Raw genomic sequence first — 18,511 nt, 5'->3', positions numbered from 1 at the left:
TCAAATTAATGCTGTTTGTGGTGTTTTAACAACTAGCTCCAAACATTTTTCTAACCCATTCAATTTAACCTACAAAATAAACTCTCAAAAATATAAAGTATTAAATAATCCTCTTTCTCCTACCCTAATATGCAGAGTCCTTGCTGGACTTTAACGGGAGGGAAGTTTAACTTGAATGGTTCACAGTTACTGCTGTCATCATTCAGTTCCAGTTTTGAAAAAGGAAGATGTATAAGGGTAGTAAGAGAGGATTAAGGGAAGAAGAACTGCAACAAAACACAACTGGTGACCAAGTTTCACTTGGAAACTTGTTGCAAAACCAGATCCAATACATGGTTTTATCGCACATTCTAAAAACCTGTGATGCTTGCAGCAACATCAGACATTTGCCCCTCTTACCAGAGACTGACAGATGTGTTTGAAGGCAAAGGGTGCAAGGAAAAGGACACACAAGAAAGAAGGAAGACAAACCTAATTTGAGACGTGTTCTCCCTTTGATGCAGTACCATCCTGCAGAATCAGAGGTGCCATGGTATGCTGAATTCCCAGGAAACTAGAGGAGTTAAAGCTGTCTCTTCCAGCATACATGGAAAACCCTCCCTACCGTAATTTGATGAAAAACAGTGAAACCTCATGGACTTATTAAAGACACAAATAGGTGTATGGGGAGAAGGCATTCAAGACCTATTCATCCAGCTATACAGCTGTTAGACAGTTGAACATACTTTATGGCATTTAAGATAACCCCACAGTTGTTTTCTCCTAGAGTTTCTTCTTATTTTGTACTGAAAATCTCCTTATTTTGGTATTTTTCCATCTGTGAGTGGTTCACTCTATTGCAATGACACATAGAAAATGCACACAACTATTTCAGTGTAGGTGATCTCCCATTCACTGTAACATATGAGACAACATGGGATGGGACAGAACTACATTCTGTTATATTTCACTGCCTTAATTTAAGCAACTGCATCCATACACAAACATCTAAATATGCAGACCAGTGACTGGAGGAGCAGCTCTTCTGCAAGTCACTGGATGCTTTTGGTCTATCACAAATCTGAAAATCAGACCACTTGTTACCTGCAATAAATTTACTACTTTGTGTACACTTAACTGAAAGAGAAGTCCGAGAATCATTACCTGTAATTAGAGAAAACCGAAGCAAGCCCTGACCAGTACATCTGCTTTTTATATTAGCAAAATCACCTCTTTAGGGTCAGAAAGGAGAAATCAAAGCAAGACTTTTACTGTAAAGCTCTACAGTTAAGCAAAAGAAATTCTTTTTTAAGAGTAATACAAAACAAGCAAGATCGTTTTTTGATTAATAAATCTAAGTGTAACATCCCTCAAGAGAAAGCTACCAGAACTGAGAGGCAGATGTAAAAGGCAGCTAGAAATTAAAGAAATACAGCTATACTGTTATACTGTATAATGTACACTGCATTTCAACACAGTATTCATAGTATTTAAATACAGTAGCTTATTTTCTACCTGCCTTAGTGTTTTGATTTCTGAATCATTGTAGTAATTTAATAAGAAAGCTAATTTCACTAATTGAAATTAAAGGTTAATTCTACCAGACCACTGTATAGACAGAATACAGATGGCAGTATTTAGGAAGATGGAGGCTCATGTCTGCACATAGAAATTTAATTTTAAAATGAGTTTATAGCTATTATTTTTATTAGATAGCAATGGTTACAAATTTGAATTAAGAAATAAAGTTACAGAATGGAATTATCTTGTGCTCATTCTTGGTTGTGATGGGTTTTTCCTTTAAGGTCATAATCATTTTTATGCAGAATGTCATCAACAAAAAATTCTAGACTGTCTAAAACACAGCCCCACTATTTCCTCATTCAATATTTCATAATTTATCAAAAATCTATGCTTGTTCTAAACATTTTAAACATGTGTTTAATTAACTACTGGGCCCTTTATATATTTAATTTTTTTGTTCAACTTGCACACAATACAGATTTTTAAAAAGCACTTAAGGATTGTTTATTGCAATTTTTTGTAACTTTCAAAACTAGGAATAAATAGCTTGTTCCCATAACAAGATGAAATCCACTATTCAATGTACCACGTCCTGTCTTCTCCATACGTCTCATCTAAGCATACAATTTTCTAGCAGGAATATTGTTTTAAAACAATTTCCCATCATTTTAATGCACAGCCATTTATGACCAAGAGCTTCTACTTCCTGGTAAGCGCAGGTTTAACTTAACTCTATATTTTGCAACAGTCTACTAAATAACACCTCAGCATGTACTTCATTTACATTTTCTTCCCCACAGCTCGTGAAAGTTGGAAGACAAGCTATGTCTGGTAAGGATGAAATTGCACTGAGGTTTCTATTAGGAACCCTCATTTCCAACATATGCATTCATCCTTCTTTCTCATTCCTGCCTCACAGCCGAAACCAGTAAGATAAAGCTTCCAACGTCTAACATTGTGGTTGTTAACAAATGCAAGACTGTAAAGGATGGGAAATCAAAAAAGTACATGCAATGTAACAAATTGCTGCAAGGTTTCTGCTCTGGAAAGATTAAACAGGAGTGAGAAGAGGCTGAGCCAGAAAGCTGCATAAGGAAAAAACATGCTGGAACAAATAAAAATATCAACAGTCTTAAGGCAACTTTTATTCCAATCAGCAGTGTGATCACTTGTGTATCTGAAGAGAAATCCTTCTTTAGGGTACTTAATCATGTCGATACAAAAGATGTCACGAACCATATCGATCCTAGAAAAGTAAAAAAATGAGACAGACATGAGTATGTTTTCCATTGGAGTAAATCAGTTTTAATTGAGTCTTTAAGAATTAAACTAGGCTTTATGTACAAATATTAAAGAAATTTGACCAGCGCTTCCAAGAACTGCACTTTCTGGTTAAACTCCAGGATAATTAGCTTGATTTCAAACATCCAAGAGCTCCCACTGACCTCATCTAGGAAATGCAAACTGAAGCATGAAGCATGCTTTACACTATTGAAACCAGGATGTCTTAATTTTGTGCACAAACATGGATCAAAGGTATTTATGTCAAGTTAATTAAAGAGCCAATATAAGAGTTGGGCCAGATGATTGCTATAGATTCCTTCCAACTAAACTATTCTGTTCTATGAACTATTATTACTTTAAAAATTAAGTGACAGCAAGTAACTCTGTTATGGAAATTTTGTTTCAGTTGTAAGAAAAGAAATAAAGTATATAAGGAAAAGGCAAAAAAAGTTATTCTGCAGCTACAGATTAATTTTTAGAAAGATCTACTGTCTATCAAGAGGTCTACAAAACTCAAATTCGTTCTTTCCTCCCCTAAGATGATTCAATGGCAGCATCCATGACACTAAATCCTATAAAAAGACTTTAACAGATGGTTAATATATTGTAAATATTTTTACTAACCTGTATAGATGTCATGACTCCATTAGCAAGTACAGAAAGTTTTCCAGCCACTGACTTTACTCCTTGTTTAAACTGAGCTATATCAGGAGCTGAAGGCAAGACATTTGTAATATTGTAGCTTCCTAAAAGAACATGCACACAAGAAGAAAAGAAAATTTTATATTAAAAGCAGCCTTTCCTCTCATGGAAGTACAAGATACTACTAGCAGCACTAAATACCAATGTCTGATTGACACTGTAAAAATCACTGAGCACATATCTCAAAGTTCTTAAATGTGTCTCAATTTTTTTCAGTTGTTCAAAATTTCACCCAGACTTGCATCTTCTACACTCTATATCCCCAGCTAAGCAACAAAAGTTTGGATAATATATAATTTATTCCATACTTTCAATCCACTGCAATGTTAATTTGTCTGGTATCCTAAACAGATTTATTACATTGCAATTAAAATATGAATGCACTTCTGTGGTTATGTGCATGCACAGGTATGCTTTCCATGCTGTATAAAGACACATTTTGCATTACTACATCTGAGGCTTGGAGAGCTCTACAGAAATTATAGCAGACATAATTAAGTTTTAAAACTCCAAGGCAAAGCTGGCAATGCAGCCTTCGTTAAAGCCAATATAGTGTGGCCACTGTTAGCTCTACTATTATGAAAAGTATAGGCCTGAAGGCAGTTTTGAAATACCTTTCATTTCTATTAACTGCATGGTAAGTATTAACATGCTAACAACTACAATCACCCACTCATTTGCAAAAAGAATTACTGGCAGGCCTTAATATTAAATACCTGATACTGTAAAAAGCACAAATGTCAGTAAACCATCATCACAGGCCATGATCTTAGGAATAAGTGGGGCTCCTGAGAAGCAGCAGCCCAAGATATACCTGTATCAAAATGGAGACTGCAATCTGTAGCCTTCATTTAAGACACATAGTCAACAGATAGTCATGACCAGCCATGACACAACTAGTAACTTGCAAGCAGTTACTGAACCTTGGACAAGCTTGTCCAGCCTCAGACTCCCCAACCTGTACAACTGTAACTGCTTTTGACAGGAGCTCCATAGTGCACATTGATACGCACGGGCTACCCATTCTTCTCCCTTTTTTTGAGCAGGGGTGGAGGAGGGAAAGAGAGTGAACCTGCAGCTCCTCTTTTCATGGGAAATTAAAGGCACCTGCCTCATTAGCAGGCTGATAATTACTGTAGATAATGTGATTTAGTTAAGCTAATTGGCTGGTTCATCCTGGTAGATGCTTCCCACTCCATTCTTTACAGCCTGCTATTGTTTCTACAATGCACGGGCACACTTGTTTATAGATTATTTTAAAAAATTCCCTGTTACTGAGAGAGCCCTATTTCTGAACTGTAATTTTGACAAACTGTTCCACTTAACAAAAATGCTGAAGCATTTGGTATTAGAGTCAGAGTGATGGAAATAAAATTTCCAGATATAAATAACCTGGGAAAAGCTCTAACCACTTCTCAGCCACATTAATTTTCTCACACTTTCCTGGTTATGTATGGTTGCCTGAAAAACTTGTAAATGAGACAGGAAAGCAACTCCTTTTCTTGTGATTTCCTTCAAAATCAGCATCTACAAGTCAGCTATCCAACATGCCATCTTTCATAAGCAACTGGTCTGAAATAATGCAAAGTAAAAGGGTTTACTTATAGCCCTGTTTTTGGTAAATGGCTCCTACAGCATTCTGTACAAATGAAAGCATCCAAAAACTGTTCTACCCTAAATCCCAGCAGAGCTCATAAAACCAACTTTAGATTCAAAGGACATTTTATTCTGGCAAGAACCCCAGAATTACAACAGTGTTTTTGTTGCCAGCCTCTGGTCTCCTAATTACCTTTATTTTATGGAACTAATGATGGCCTTGGCATTAATTCCACACCAGACAAGCTATCAGTAAAATTTCTCCAAGATGGACCACTGTCAAGAGATAGTCTTTGGGGTAGGAGGTGTAACAGGAATGCAGGAAAGGAAGATTTTGTGGATTGAATATAGCGTGAATTTACAATATACAAAATAATTTCTGGTCTATCTTTTCCTCACTATTATCTTAGAACAGTTAACAACCCACAAAACTTAGCAGAAATTTAGTTTCTGTAACATAAAACTTTAAATTTACTGTTGGGTTGCACACCGGTCACAAACTGTAACTAACCTCAAATCACAAGCAGGTATTTTCATCCCATTATTAGTAATCTCTACATTCCTCCACAAGCCCCAAGAACCTTTCCAAGTGGTTAGTGATGAATAATAGTCTGTGCATAATTCAGGTTCAGCTACTAAACATTACATAATTGCCTGTATTACCCTTCTTCAGAACAGGGTGAGAATTTTACCACCTATATATATGCATGTGTACATAAAAAGACACATTCATATATATATAAACACAGAGATATGTATTTCACATCAATTTGCCACATCTTTAACTTGTATCTACCTTTTTCTAGCTTATTCTCTTATTCAGTACTGTGTAAAAGTCCCACACCTATTACACAAATTAAAGGAAAAATTAAGCCCTGCCCATGGCAGGGGGGTGGGTTGGAACTAGATGACCTTAAGGTCCCTTCCAACCCTAACTATTCTATGATTCTATGAAAACATTTCATATGCAAGAAAATTAAAATAAAAAAGATGGAGTTCTAGTCAACAATAGATAAAAAATGTTATCACAATCCCATGTAACATTGAAAACACAGTTTATAATTTCAGAAATACCATTTCTTTCCCTGTATTTCCCACATCTTTTTTAAGCACAAGCATGACATAATCTTGCAAATACTCTTTCAAGTGGGTAATTTACTGCAATTTCTGCTTCATGTCTCCGCCCCTACTTAATTTTTTTTTTACATTTCTAATTACTAAAATCTAACTTAAGTAACTAGTAACAGAAGTAATTTCTCTACTAGCCAGTGTATTCAAAACTTGCTTTCAGGGGATCAAAACTGAACAATCACATTTGGCCTTTTAACTCCCAACTTTTCCAAAGTAAAATCAGATGCTGCATACTGTTTGGCTTTCCACCCTATTTATATAATTACTCACAGATTTCAAGTTCTTCAAGAACTCTTTTTTTCCAATTTCTTCACAAGTTAAGGAATGAAACCCAACTGATCAAGTCAATAAAATGCTCCAGTATTTCCTACCTTTTCTATATTACATTATTGCACTACCCTAAAAGGGTGTCAGAAAGAAAATGTGGGTCATTTTCAAAAGCCTAAGGAGCTACTTTTCAGTCAATCTAATCTACTACTTCCTTCCTAATTTGAACTATACTCTCCAATGTAAGGCATTCCAACAAATCGTTTACACAGACAAAACAACAGAAAAATGTCCTTAATGATTTGGCAAGACCAGTTTTAGAAGCAGATACCGTGATGAATGAACATGATATGCCATGCAACAGATTAACATGAGAATTTCAAGGCCATTAATATTTTATTAATATTTTATTAAAGACTTTCCTTAGACTCAAATATTATTATGACAGCTATTTTCACATATATAAAACATAAGTTGCTTAAGGTCACTTATCAAAAAAACTACCTAACAGTCGATGTAGGTTTTACCTCATTTGGTTTTATAACAGAATATTACAGTTTCCCTTTGATAAAAATTATTTACAACATAGAGTCTATTATTTTCAACAAGTCATGTAAAAACCAGTATAATGCACTGAACTCAGTGAACCGAAAACACAGAACTTGAAATTTAAGAATTATTACTATTTTTTTTAAATAATAAATACCCTGGCTATGCTTGCTTGACCTATTAGCAATACTAACATGTACTGCACTTTGTACACTTCTTGCAGAATACAGTGACAGCTAGCTGATAGTGGAACTAGAAGCAGAGTACAGGAGCGTATTCACTCCATAATACAGTTTCTCACTCTGTTCAATATGTACCTGTTGGTTGTTTTTTCTGATCGTCAAACAAGTCAGATGAACTTATAGATGAGCTTCCAGAAAGTCTCTCTAGTCGAGCCCTTGCTTCATACTAGAAAACAGTTGAGAAGAAAAAGTGTTGCAACAGTACGCTGTCATCTTTTGAGGTCATGTCAGATAATTCATGAGATTACAGGTACAGTTTTAGAACATACAAATCTAGCTGAAGGTGACCATTCTGAAAGTTGCTCCCATTTTGTACTTTTCACATGACTTATACAGTGTGAGTTTGTCATAATCTCAACTCATTTCTGAGTTGATCAGAGTGACATTTACTACTGCAACACCAAGAGGCCTATTCATGGTTAGCTACCCTAAAATTGCTGGAAAACTATGCAACCATTAAAAACAACAACTAAAAAGTGTGAAATTGTGTGGTTAGATAGGATAAGGAAAAAACACTGCAGCTAGCATCATGGTAACCCTTCTAATCATGTCATGCTTTTAATTCAACTTTTTCTGAGTTCCCTGGAAACATAATAATAATTGATGATGATTATTATTATAATAAATTAATTATAGTTTTACATTCCTCATTACATTGTTAATTTTTCATTAAAAGTATGTTTTCAAAATGATCCCCCACCTCTAAAATGAAACATAATATTAATCTGTGTTTTATTTCTAGGCTGGATCAATTACACGTCATTTGTTGAACAATTCATCACTTAGTTGGCCTTACAATAGTAATAACGTTTCCATGCAACAAACACAGACAGGACAGCTGTTTTAAAACAGTTTGTTGGCATCAATTTGGGTATTTAGAACAAATGAAGTAAGCCTACATCCAGCATCAGGCTGATTCTTTCAAAAATAAAGACTGCTAACCACTTCTATCAGGCAAGAATGATGCTGGAGGTAAGTTCCTACTTGCAGCAGCAACTCCTTAAAACCAAATGATAAACTATCAGAGTTATCAGAAATGCCTACATCTCTATCAGACAAATATTCAAGTGGACATAATTCTATAAGCTTACTAATTCTACCAATTTTAACTATTTATGGCCTTCTCTATATAAGAACACTGTGTTTATAGTCAAAGACTATTTTAATATTAAAAAATATTTACCACTTCTTTCTACTTACATCAGCATGATCTTGCCTTCCAAAATACATGTCTGATGAAATTGCTTTTACATTGCCAAATTTCTTTTGTGCCTCATCTGTGTTTAAAGGTGGTTCATATTCAGGCTTACGACGAGACGCAGGCCTAAAAGAAAAATAAACTTCATTTGTGAGCCCAACTTTTATTTACATGACAACAAAAAATAAAATCAGTATCAACCCAGGACAAAGAAATTCAGATAACTAAGTTGACAGAGCAGCAAATAAAATTTCAGTGACAGTTTTACAAGATGGTGAACAAACAGCATTTCAAATTCATTAATCTTGTCTCTTTATTTTCAAAGTTTATTTAAAAAGCAAGATAAATTACGTGAACAAGGACAGAATATTTCTACAAAATGTCAAAACCCACAATGTCAGTGAAATTCAGATTTAAATGTAACAGCACAAAAACATTTAACATCCCTTAAACTGTCACTGTCTTCTACCTCAAACATACATGTTCAACACAGTCACTTCTCTTTTCCTCCCCTCCAACTTTTCCAAAGTAAACGTAAGCAAATAAGGAAGTAACAGTATTATGGACATGAACCCCTATTTTGTGTAATATGCATCACTGGTCCATTAGAGAGGAAGAAGCAGAACATGCTTGTGTTAAAAAAGTTGTACTTACATGCACAAATTGTACTTTACAGGTAAATGAAAAATACAGTTTTAAGTAAGAACAGAAGGAGAAAACATCAACCAAGCACACAAAAAGGAGAAAACACCAACCAAGCACACAAAGCCCCACATTCTTACATTTTCTACTTGATTACAAAGATAAAAATGCAGTTGTCAAAGAAATACATTCATTTTTTATCATCATAACAATTAGACGTGTTGTTTACAAGTATCTTCAATACTTTCATCCGAAAAGCTGAGTACCCTACAGTTTCATTCACCAGGTAACTGGGCTCTCTCTGGTTCATTAGGCAATAAACAAAGAAGTAAAGCACCTATGCTCTCAGAACAGTGCAAATATTTGAGTTTCTCTCAACGCCTTTTGTCTACCCCTTTTTTTGCTGAAACACTTCAGAAATGACCTCCAGTACACACACTGTACAGCACCGAGCAAAACAGCCAAGTGCTTAAAATATAAATAGGAAATTCAGCTTACCAAAAAAATAAAATATAAAAAAAATTATCTCTTGACTGGTGATGAAAGTTGCAACCAAATTCTCCTTCTAGATTGAAAAAAATCCCACTACTCTGACCAGGACTCAAAGCTTTGGCTTTCTGTACAAAGATCAGTTAGGTTTTCTTGGTATACCTGTCTGAAAATCCTGGACTTTTTGACGTTAACATTACATCAACATCTCTACTACTGTTTTCTTTCTTCCAAAAAGAATCTGAATTGTCGTCCCATTTAGAGAAAGTGCTGCTCCTCAAATCTGAAGAATCATAGTACCTAAAATAAAGTAAAAAAAACTATTGAAAGAGTGGGAACTTTATACTGTTGAATAAATATTTCTATAATAAGTATACACTGGCAAGTTTTCAGCACAATGATAGTTGTCAATGAATAATCAGGACTTCACAATACTGGTTAGAAGCTTTGCAGAATTGAATTCAATTGATTTTTTGGTTTTTATGCATATATTTGACTGACTGTAAAGTTCAACCTTTCTTTTGGCTGAATATGGCCATGAATATGCAATATATCTTTGCCTGAAAGACATGGTCCCACCAAAACCAGCAAAGTTCTCATTTTTTCAAAGTATTACATCTTTGTTACTGTCAGGCAAAGCACTGGGAAGGACACTGTCAAGATACCTGGCTGGTTTAAGAGCAACCCTCAGAAAACCTAAGGACAGACTCTGCAAGCAAAGCACCATGACGACACTACAAAGCAGTCTGCTCACAGAGGCCTCGTGCTAGGATACCAGCTACAAAAAAAGCCACCATAACTTTCAAGGCACTTTGAACAATTCAAAGATCCAAGAACACAGAGCTAACCCATGGCATCCAGGCGTGCTCTGGTTCCACATGACACAAAGCTTTTTCACTAAGGGGCTGATAGCGGCTAATCTCACAGTTCCAGACTAGTCGATCTTTAAACTATGCAAGCAGAGAATCTGGCCTCTTTTATGAGGCACCAACACACAGTTCAGAACAGTAAAGATAGCCCTTGTCTTTGGTTATGTGTGTTATTTAAATAAATTTTTATTTAAATATTTTTTGTATTTTTTAATGCAAATATTAAGTACCTCTGAGTTTTGTAACATGTTTTGTTAAAACAACACTTAAAAACAAGTCTTAATACAATAATCTTCTCTTGCATATCAAAACCGAAGGGAAAACACAAACAGAAAGAAAAGAGGGGAAAAGAATCGGCATGTTTTTCAGTTCTGGTCATATGTTACCTTGACCTTTTCCCCTTTGATTAGCTACATTTATCTGAACATATATGGAGAATACTTGAAAAAAACAACCTATTAAAATGCCAAAGATTAAGAATTTTCCTTTTTTAGTTAAATAGATTTCTTAAAGTTCGGATTTGACCAGGGTAGGGAATAAAATGATCAACAGGAGGCTAGCAGAACGGAATGATTCAGTAGAACAAGCATGGGATATTAAAGTCTGCAGCTGTGTTTTTTGAAAAGCACTCTTAAAAAAAACCCACCCACAACAAGGTCCTTCGTGTTTGTGTTATGAATAGTCAGGACACTTTGCTTTTGCAGCTTATGAGAAATGTGACACCTTCAGCAGCAAGGCCTCCACCTCTGCACATGGAAAATAGTAGGGACAGATCTGGAATGAACTGTAAGAGGCAAGAGCCTCTAGCCTTCCCTTCTGACAGACAAAAAGAAGCCACAGCAATCTGTCAAAGTTTAATACGGACATGTATTAAGAAGGTGTTCATATATGTATATGTATACATACGTGTATGTGTATATGTATACATGACCATCAAAATCACAGGATGGGGCAGGGGCTACAAGAGCTGATTTGAATAACACTACTTACTTTCTTTATCCTTCCCTCTCAGATTTTTGTAACTTTGCAAAATAGCATTCTCAGTATTCAGGGAGTGTGGGAGGGGTGTGAGTGGAAGGAGATAGAAAACCAGCATTGAATAGAAAATAAAATTTAACATTGTTATGTAAATAGATATTATTAATTGTAGCAAAAAGAAAAATCAAAATCCAAGGATTTTGTGAAGCTTCAATTATATTTCTAAATCTTCAGATATTTAGCTTGATTAATTTACAGATATTTGTCAGAATTCTTAATACTGAGTGCAATTATTTTGCTTTTGGGCACATATAAAGATGATGTTAAATTTACCTCTATTTCAATGTCACCCTTTGGAATTAAGGCTAATAACCACCTTACAAACCTTACCAAGACTAACAATCTGACTTTATACCTTCTTTAAAGAGAATGAATTTGTACACCAACTCGAATTAGATTCTACTGTTGCTATAACTAGAAGGTGATCTGGGAGCAGCTAGGTTACAATTTATCTTCTAATTATTGAACCAAAACACATTAAAAAACCTCTTCCATAATTTATCCTTTTCCTGCTAGTAGGCTTATGAATAATTCGAGAGCAGTAACAGTTCAAGGAACAAACAGGGAAGCACTGAAATGATACGTTTTATTTTACAAGACTTGGTACCATGTTTGCATTTCTGCCACTAGCGATTACACTACAAAGTAATGACACAAAAGCCTTTGTGGTTTTATTTGCCTATCTACAAGTAATTAGGTACAATTTTTCATGTTTCTGTGGCACCAATCCAATAAAGGCAGTTTATAAAAGCAACACCTGTTTCTATCTGCCAGTTCAGAAACAACTGTCTCATTGCAATTAGTGCCTCTAGAACTAACTCGTTTTCCTCTCCTTCCCAACAGCAGTATTTTGTAATTTGCACTGCATTCATATTTTGATCAAAAAATTCATCAATTCTTTTTTGCATTTTTTTAATTTAAATATATAAAAGTCTATCAAATAACACTGAAAGAAAGGGGAAAAAAAAAAAAGGAATGAACACAAATCATTCTGCCAAAAATAAAAAATGAGCGGATTTGGTGCACAGCAATTAAAAGCTTACATGGCAACCGTCTGTGCAAACAGAGACTAGACCCTGAACAAGACAAAACCTGTAAACACATTAATTCAGACTATCCTCAGAAAAAGCAACTCCTCTTCTTTATAAATACATGTGTCATCAAGGTAAGGTCAAGTATTCTACAACTTTCTGATTCAGACATCCCCTGAAAATATGTTGGGTGTGTAGACATGTCCGGTCATCTTCTGTTTTTATCTTAAGTTCCAAATATACTGTGCATATTTGAATACATAACTTGCATATATTTCTTCCCCCACCCCAAGTAAAAAGCTTATAAATTACCTTGAACTAACAGAGAAATATGAGTCTTCTACATCATCGGTGTATTTTTTCTTCGGCTTTGCAATTACAGGTGTTTCCTGCTCTATTGTTTGCATATCTGAGGTGACTGAGTGAGAAATGCCACTGGGGACAAGAAGAAAATAAGTATATAAGGAGATGACAAAGCTCCCACCTAAAAATAAAAAAATTCAAGCCCAAATCTAGTTTCTCAAGCTTGCTGATAAAGCCCACGCTATACAAACATTTAAGAAGAAAGGAGGAATTTAAAAAAGAAAGGAACAAAGAAAAAGCACTGGCAAACTCAACTGCAATTATCTGAAGTAGGGACAGGACTTCTGAACACACAGACCAATCCAACAGCTGGAAAACAGAGCAATTTCAGAGTTTTGGCTTATAAAAGACAGAATACACTTGGGTTGGTAGTGTTCACTGAAAACATTCTACCCTCCTCACGGTCAGCTAATGGAGGCTAAAACCTTACAGACATCCTACAGTTTAGCTTAACACCTGTCTGGCAGGTTAGAACTTAAATCAATCAGAAGCAATTTTGATCCTTCTCCCTAACAAATACTAGATTCTTTGATTATATTATTTAAGTTTCCATAACACACTTTAGTATATTTTTTAATTTCCTAAGTAAAACAAAGGATAACTGCCTAAAGCCACAGAGTATTTTAAGAACAGTTTATACAACTTCACATACCTTCTGTTGCTGCCAAATCCTATGCCAAGCCTCTCCAATTCAGTTTTCTTCTTACCAGATAGATTTAAATTTTCTTCTTTTGTTTTAATATCAAGATCTCTGTAGGCCAACCGTAAAGATGATACGCTAGAACAAAACATACAGTTAAAATATAACTGGAAAATGCTACACAATATCCAACTGAATAATAATGGTAGGAAATTAGCAACATATATTGCAGCACTCTAATTTGCAGTTTACTGTGTTTATTGAAAATATTGTTAATTGGGTAAAATTCAAACTACAAGGATAGGAGAAAGCCAGTAGAGAAGACTGTGGAAACAGTACCCTAGTCTGTGTATGAGCAAGTAAACTTTTCCAAAACAAATGTGAAACTTGCTACTGCTAAAGTTCAGGACAGTTTTGCATCATCTTTAAGTCAAACTGAAAGAGTCTTTTTTCCACAGTCCTGATTCTAGGTGAAACCAAATAACTGTCAAAAAAGCCAACTCTCATGTACTACAGTACAGTGGTATTCATGATAGAATACTAGCAATATTATCCCCTCATGTCCAGCTTGGCCTTGCTATGTCTCACTCCACCCCTGCCTCATGCTGACAGTGGTTTTAACACTTGCTATATATACACTCAAGACAAGTGCTCAAGGTAGACCATGTCTCCTTATTGATATAATATTGATTCTTATATGCCCAAAAGAATATCTCAGGAGAGGGGAGGAGTCTTTGTACTCCCAAAACGGAATATATTCTGTATTATGGAAACTCTGAAGCATCCAGACATTGCAATTTGCTGCACAGCTGGCAGCACGTTTTGTCACCTGAAACATCCCCAGATTTCAGACACTGTAAGCTGTCATTCTGAGATACCACAGATTTCCTGTACCTCAAAGCAATCGCAACTATTTTCCAGTAATACTAGCGTAGCAGAGAAGCCAGTACGTAGTAGCGTAGCTTTTAATCTTGACTACAGAACTGCAGAAACACTGCTTACATTTAATTTGTTAGGTTAAAAGTGACAAAAATAGTAATTTTAATGAGCAATGCAGCAGTATTTTAATTCATAAGTTGTGACTGGCATAAAGTACAAATGAACACTATCAGAAGAAAGGTAAATGAGATTCAGGATGCTGCTGGTAGATATCATGCTGCAACTAGGGAGTAAGTACTTAAGCCTGAAAAACCATTGTAACTTTCTATCAATTCTGTGCAGAAACAGGAATGAAACCAGGTTTTTGATCATGGAGTATTTTCTTCCAGTGTGTCTCCTATTTGATTACTGAAACTTGCCGGCTCTTGCCAGCTTGATTCCTTCTGGTCCCATGCATAGTGACTTAACCAAGAGTATGAGATGCTTCTACCAAAGTTCATGTCCTGCTGGTTAGTGCATCTCATGCAAAACAGGAGCTGTGTGGCTGAATGTGTTAAAATAAAAAGGACAGAGTCTGGTCTTCTTCTTTCAAAGACAAGGGATGTAGGTACCAGCCTGCTATAAGGAAGGGGAAGGACTCCTCCACTGATGAGGCATTTCAAAAAGGAGGAGAGCAATCTCAATCTTGTGATGATTAGATACCCTTTGATTGGGGCTTTAAGAGGACGTGGAGCCAGAACTAAAAAAAATCACTGTATCTTATGTTCAGTTGCTTATAACAATAAAAGTCAGATACAAAAAAGGATGCATCTGTGGAATGACTTTTGAAACCAATAAAATCAGGAAAATATATCTTTAAAGCACAAAGTATATTCAGGAACATTTTAAATCAATTCTTACAGTTTAGGACCAACTGTTATACAGAAAATTAAAAATGTTCTTTGAAGTTCAACTTGAAAACACTACTGGTAAAAATCTACTCAGCACTTCAAGTAGAAAGATCAGCAGCCCATCTTTATGAAATATTATTTATGAACACCAAAAATCTTATTTGCTGTTGAGTAAAACAAGTAGGTTCAGTTTAAAAGTAATTCCAGTTATCTACTCTCTTGTCACTGTACAGCAGAAAAAGGTGTATCAATTATAAAATAACATTTGAAGTCTCAAAACTCTTTAACTTTCTAAATACTAGCCCATAAAAGAATTACTTCCGTTCCTGCCACATAACAAAACCACATCGAATTAATTTACTCAAACTCACCTCTCAAGCTTTTAAAATTAAAACTGCCATACAAATTAGTTGGAAGCAGATGCAATTTTAGAGGTATTCACCGTTGTTTAATTTAGGTATATACTGCCATCTACAGTTCAAAATCCATAAAGTTAATCTCAAGGGCAAAAAAGTTATCTTTGCCCTGCTGGGACTGGATCCATAAACTGAAGGGTATGTGCACCCCTCATGTTTGAAGACATCTTTAGAGGGTTCTGGCCACTGCAGAAAGGTTGCAGCAACCTTATAATAAAGGTTGCCTTGAATCTATATAGATCTATGCATGTCTGACACAAAAAACAAATGGCTAATTGAGATTTTCTTCCAAACTGAATAATTAAAGATACTATCATTAAAGAATAATAATAAATAATACTGAACAGTCATCTTTCTTGTTATTTAGTAGTCCACTCCTCCAAGTCACTCTACAGGTAGATTTTTGTCAGCCACCGAGAAGCATGACTTTTGTGGTAAAAATACTTCAGGAAAAATGAAGGATCCCCTTGCAATTAATGTTTTTGCAGCACACAAAATACCCATTTCCGTGGAGGCTAAATAAAAGTAACCAAAAGGAGCAGGGAGGACATTACAGACCAAAGAGCTTGGTATCATGATCTCCAAGTGATTTGTCTACAGGTCACAAAAATGATGCATCTTAGTACTCAATAGAGGATGTTAAACTTTACAACAGTAAAAGTGTACACTAACCAACTATTTAATAGTCTAATTTTGATGACAAAACAAAAAACATGTAGCAGAGAAATGTAGTGGAAGGAATCAGAATCACCACCCTCTAACCTTTAGGGCTGAGTATTTATTAAGTGAGATGGATTAACAGATTCGAGGCCTCAGACAAAAATATTCAAATGGTTGCAGTGAAATGAAAGCAGTTCCAGTATAAAACAGCTGAAACTCAAGCAGACAATTCTAGACTCTTACCCAATAAGTACAAATAAAGCTACATATTTGTATGTTCCCCCTGCTCTTAGAAAGACTGCTTTAAATAGTATTCACTGCACTACACCAAAACAAACTAACATGAGGTAAAGAAAGTTCAAGAGCCAAGAGTGTTCTCTGCAACACTTCAACATGTTTGGGGTTTATTTCACATTTTATTCATGTGTATCAGCAGAATGTCTCCCTATTTTCTCTGTTAAATAACACTAAATTTATTTTTAAAGATAGCAGTGGGCTATTTCTACAGTAAATAATTAACTATAGAAACATACGCCAAAATGGCGAAAAAAAAAGGGCAATGGGAAGACTGCCATTTGGCCCACCTCATCAACATCTGGGGTTTTTTTAAAGCAAGAACTGAAGTTTTATTTGCATGAGGTAATCTCTGGTAGTATGTAAAATGTTGGCAATTACGTCATTAACATGAAATTAGGCTTCATGGTTTACCATTGTATATTTAATTCATACTTACAGTGGCTCTTCCTTATCAGTTTTCTTACTGCTGTGAAGATCCTCTTGTTCCTTTATTTTATCTACAGCTTGTGCTTGTTTTTCAATCTCATTAAAGCTTTGGCTGCTCACTTTTTGTGCCCCCAAACCACCTTTTTTGGCACCGAGCTTGATTTATTGGAAAAAAAAAAAAAAAAGAAAATAGCCCCAGCATTATAAGGGAGACAATGACTTCAACTGAGTTAACAGTAAGCTTTGAAAGCAACAGCAAACACTATGCTCTGTTCAGGAGCATATGCAAACAACAATTAAAATCTGGAGCAGAGAAAATGTTTTTCCATGTTTTGACCCTCTTCTGCATGCTGCTTCTACTAACTCTTACAAATTTTGTTAGCTCTGCAGTCAAGCATCACAGGGTAATGAAACTATTATAGTTTTAACTGTTCAGAAGTTAGCATGTTCAAATAAGTAATATATAGCACAACTTCAGTTTCTTAATAAAGGATTTTGTTGCACAGGATTAACATAATATAATAAAACTTGTTGCAATGGAACCATTTGGTGCTTATGCACTTTATTCAGAATTTACATTTAGAAGTGGCAAATATTCTTCAATTAGTTCTCCCTGTCCAGTGCTAGTGTGTTATCTCAAGATTAATTACTGATTCACTGATTTATGGTAGGAGAACAATACACAGGGTTTGCATATAAGTGTATGCATGATTAGCTTTTACATGTGACAAAGCACTGTAAACTTTTTTTAAACATGTCACCAGAGAGGTTCCAGTTTTGCACTCATTCTTTAAAATAATTCTATTCCTAGCTCATATGACTTCAATACAGGGATATACATTCTTTCATTCTGATTTTCAAAGATTTAAAACCCACTTAACACTACAAATATAAATAGATATGATGACGCTGATTCAGATAGTGGCACAGCACTCAAATTGCTGTTCTTAGTCCCCCATGTGTTTAATTCCTCGTCTCCAACACTGCAGCAATGTTAATTTTCACAATACATTTATCTTAACCTTTTGATCCTTTAATGTGTTCATATAAAAAATTCTGGCCTACACAAATACAGGGGCTTTTTACAGGCTCTGACACTACAGTTCACAAACTGTACATGCACTCATGAACCCAGCCATGTTCTTCTTACTGTAAAGGGAATACACCTGCACATACCACTTAGAATAAGAAATTTCTTCTGTATGTTAGGGCCCTCTAGTGTGAGCAAGAAAGAACAGGTTTCAATTTAAATTAATATGTTCCAATAAAACTTTCAACTCTTTTTCCATAGAACAGCCCAGACTTAAAAGTGACTCTCTGTAACACGTTGTCATCCTAACAGCCTAACATTAGGCTATTTTCTTGGGCCTCAACAGCCATACATTCAAAACCTAGTTTT

At 35.2% G+C, this 18,511-nt stretch overlaps 1 protein-coding gene across 2 annotated transcripts in view; it reads right to left on the bottom strand.

Annotated features, from left to right (window-relative positions):
- Positions 1-1,664: 1,664 nt before the first annotated feature.
- Positions 1,665-18,511, bottom strand: part of ARFGAP3 (ADP ribosylation factor GTPase activating protein 3) — a 35,332-nt gene continuing 18,485 nt past the window's right edge. For both annotated transcript variants that reach the window (XM_065673369.1, XM_065673373.1), the window contains exons 9-16: positions 17,123-17,268; positions 13,557-13,682; positions 12,854-12,976; positions 9,766-9,903; positions 8,475-8,598; positions 7,350-7,440; positions 3,412-3,533; positions 1,665-2,749 (exon numbers count right to left, since the gene is read on the bottom strand). In XM_065673369.1, the coding sequence (XP_065529441.1) occupies positions 2,732-2,749; positions 3,412-3,533; positions 7,350-7,440; positions 8,475-8,598; positions 9,766-9,903; positions 12,854-12,976; positions 13,557-13,682; positions 17,123-17,268 (888 nt within the window). In that variant the 3' untranslated portion in view covers positions 1,665-2,731. The remainder of the gene's footprint in view (positions 2,750-3,411; positions 3,534-7,349; positions 7,441-8,474; positions 8,599-9,765; positions 9,904-12,853; positions 12,977-13,556; positions 13,683-17,122; positions 17,269-18,511) is intronic.

Source organism: Lathamus discolor, chromosome 1 (genome assembly GCF_037157495.1).
Source record: "Lathamus discolor isolate bLatDis1 chromosome 1, bLatDis1.hap1, whole genome shotgun sequence".
In the NCBI taxonomy this organism is placed as follows: domain Eukaryota; kingdom Metazoa; phylum Chordata; class Aves; order Psittaciformes; family Psittacidae; genus Lathamus; species Lathamus discolor.
This window is presented reverse-complemented; position numbering and strand designations above follow the sequence as displayed.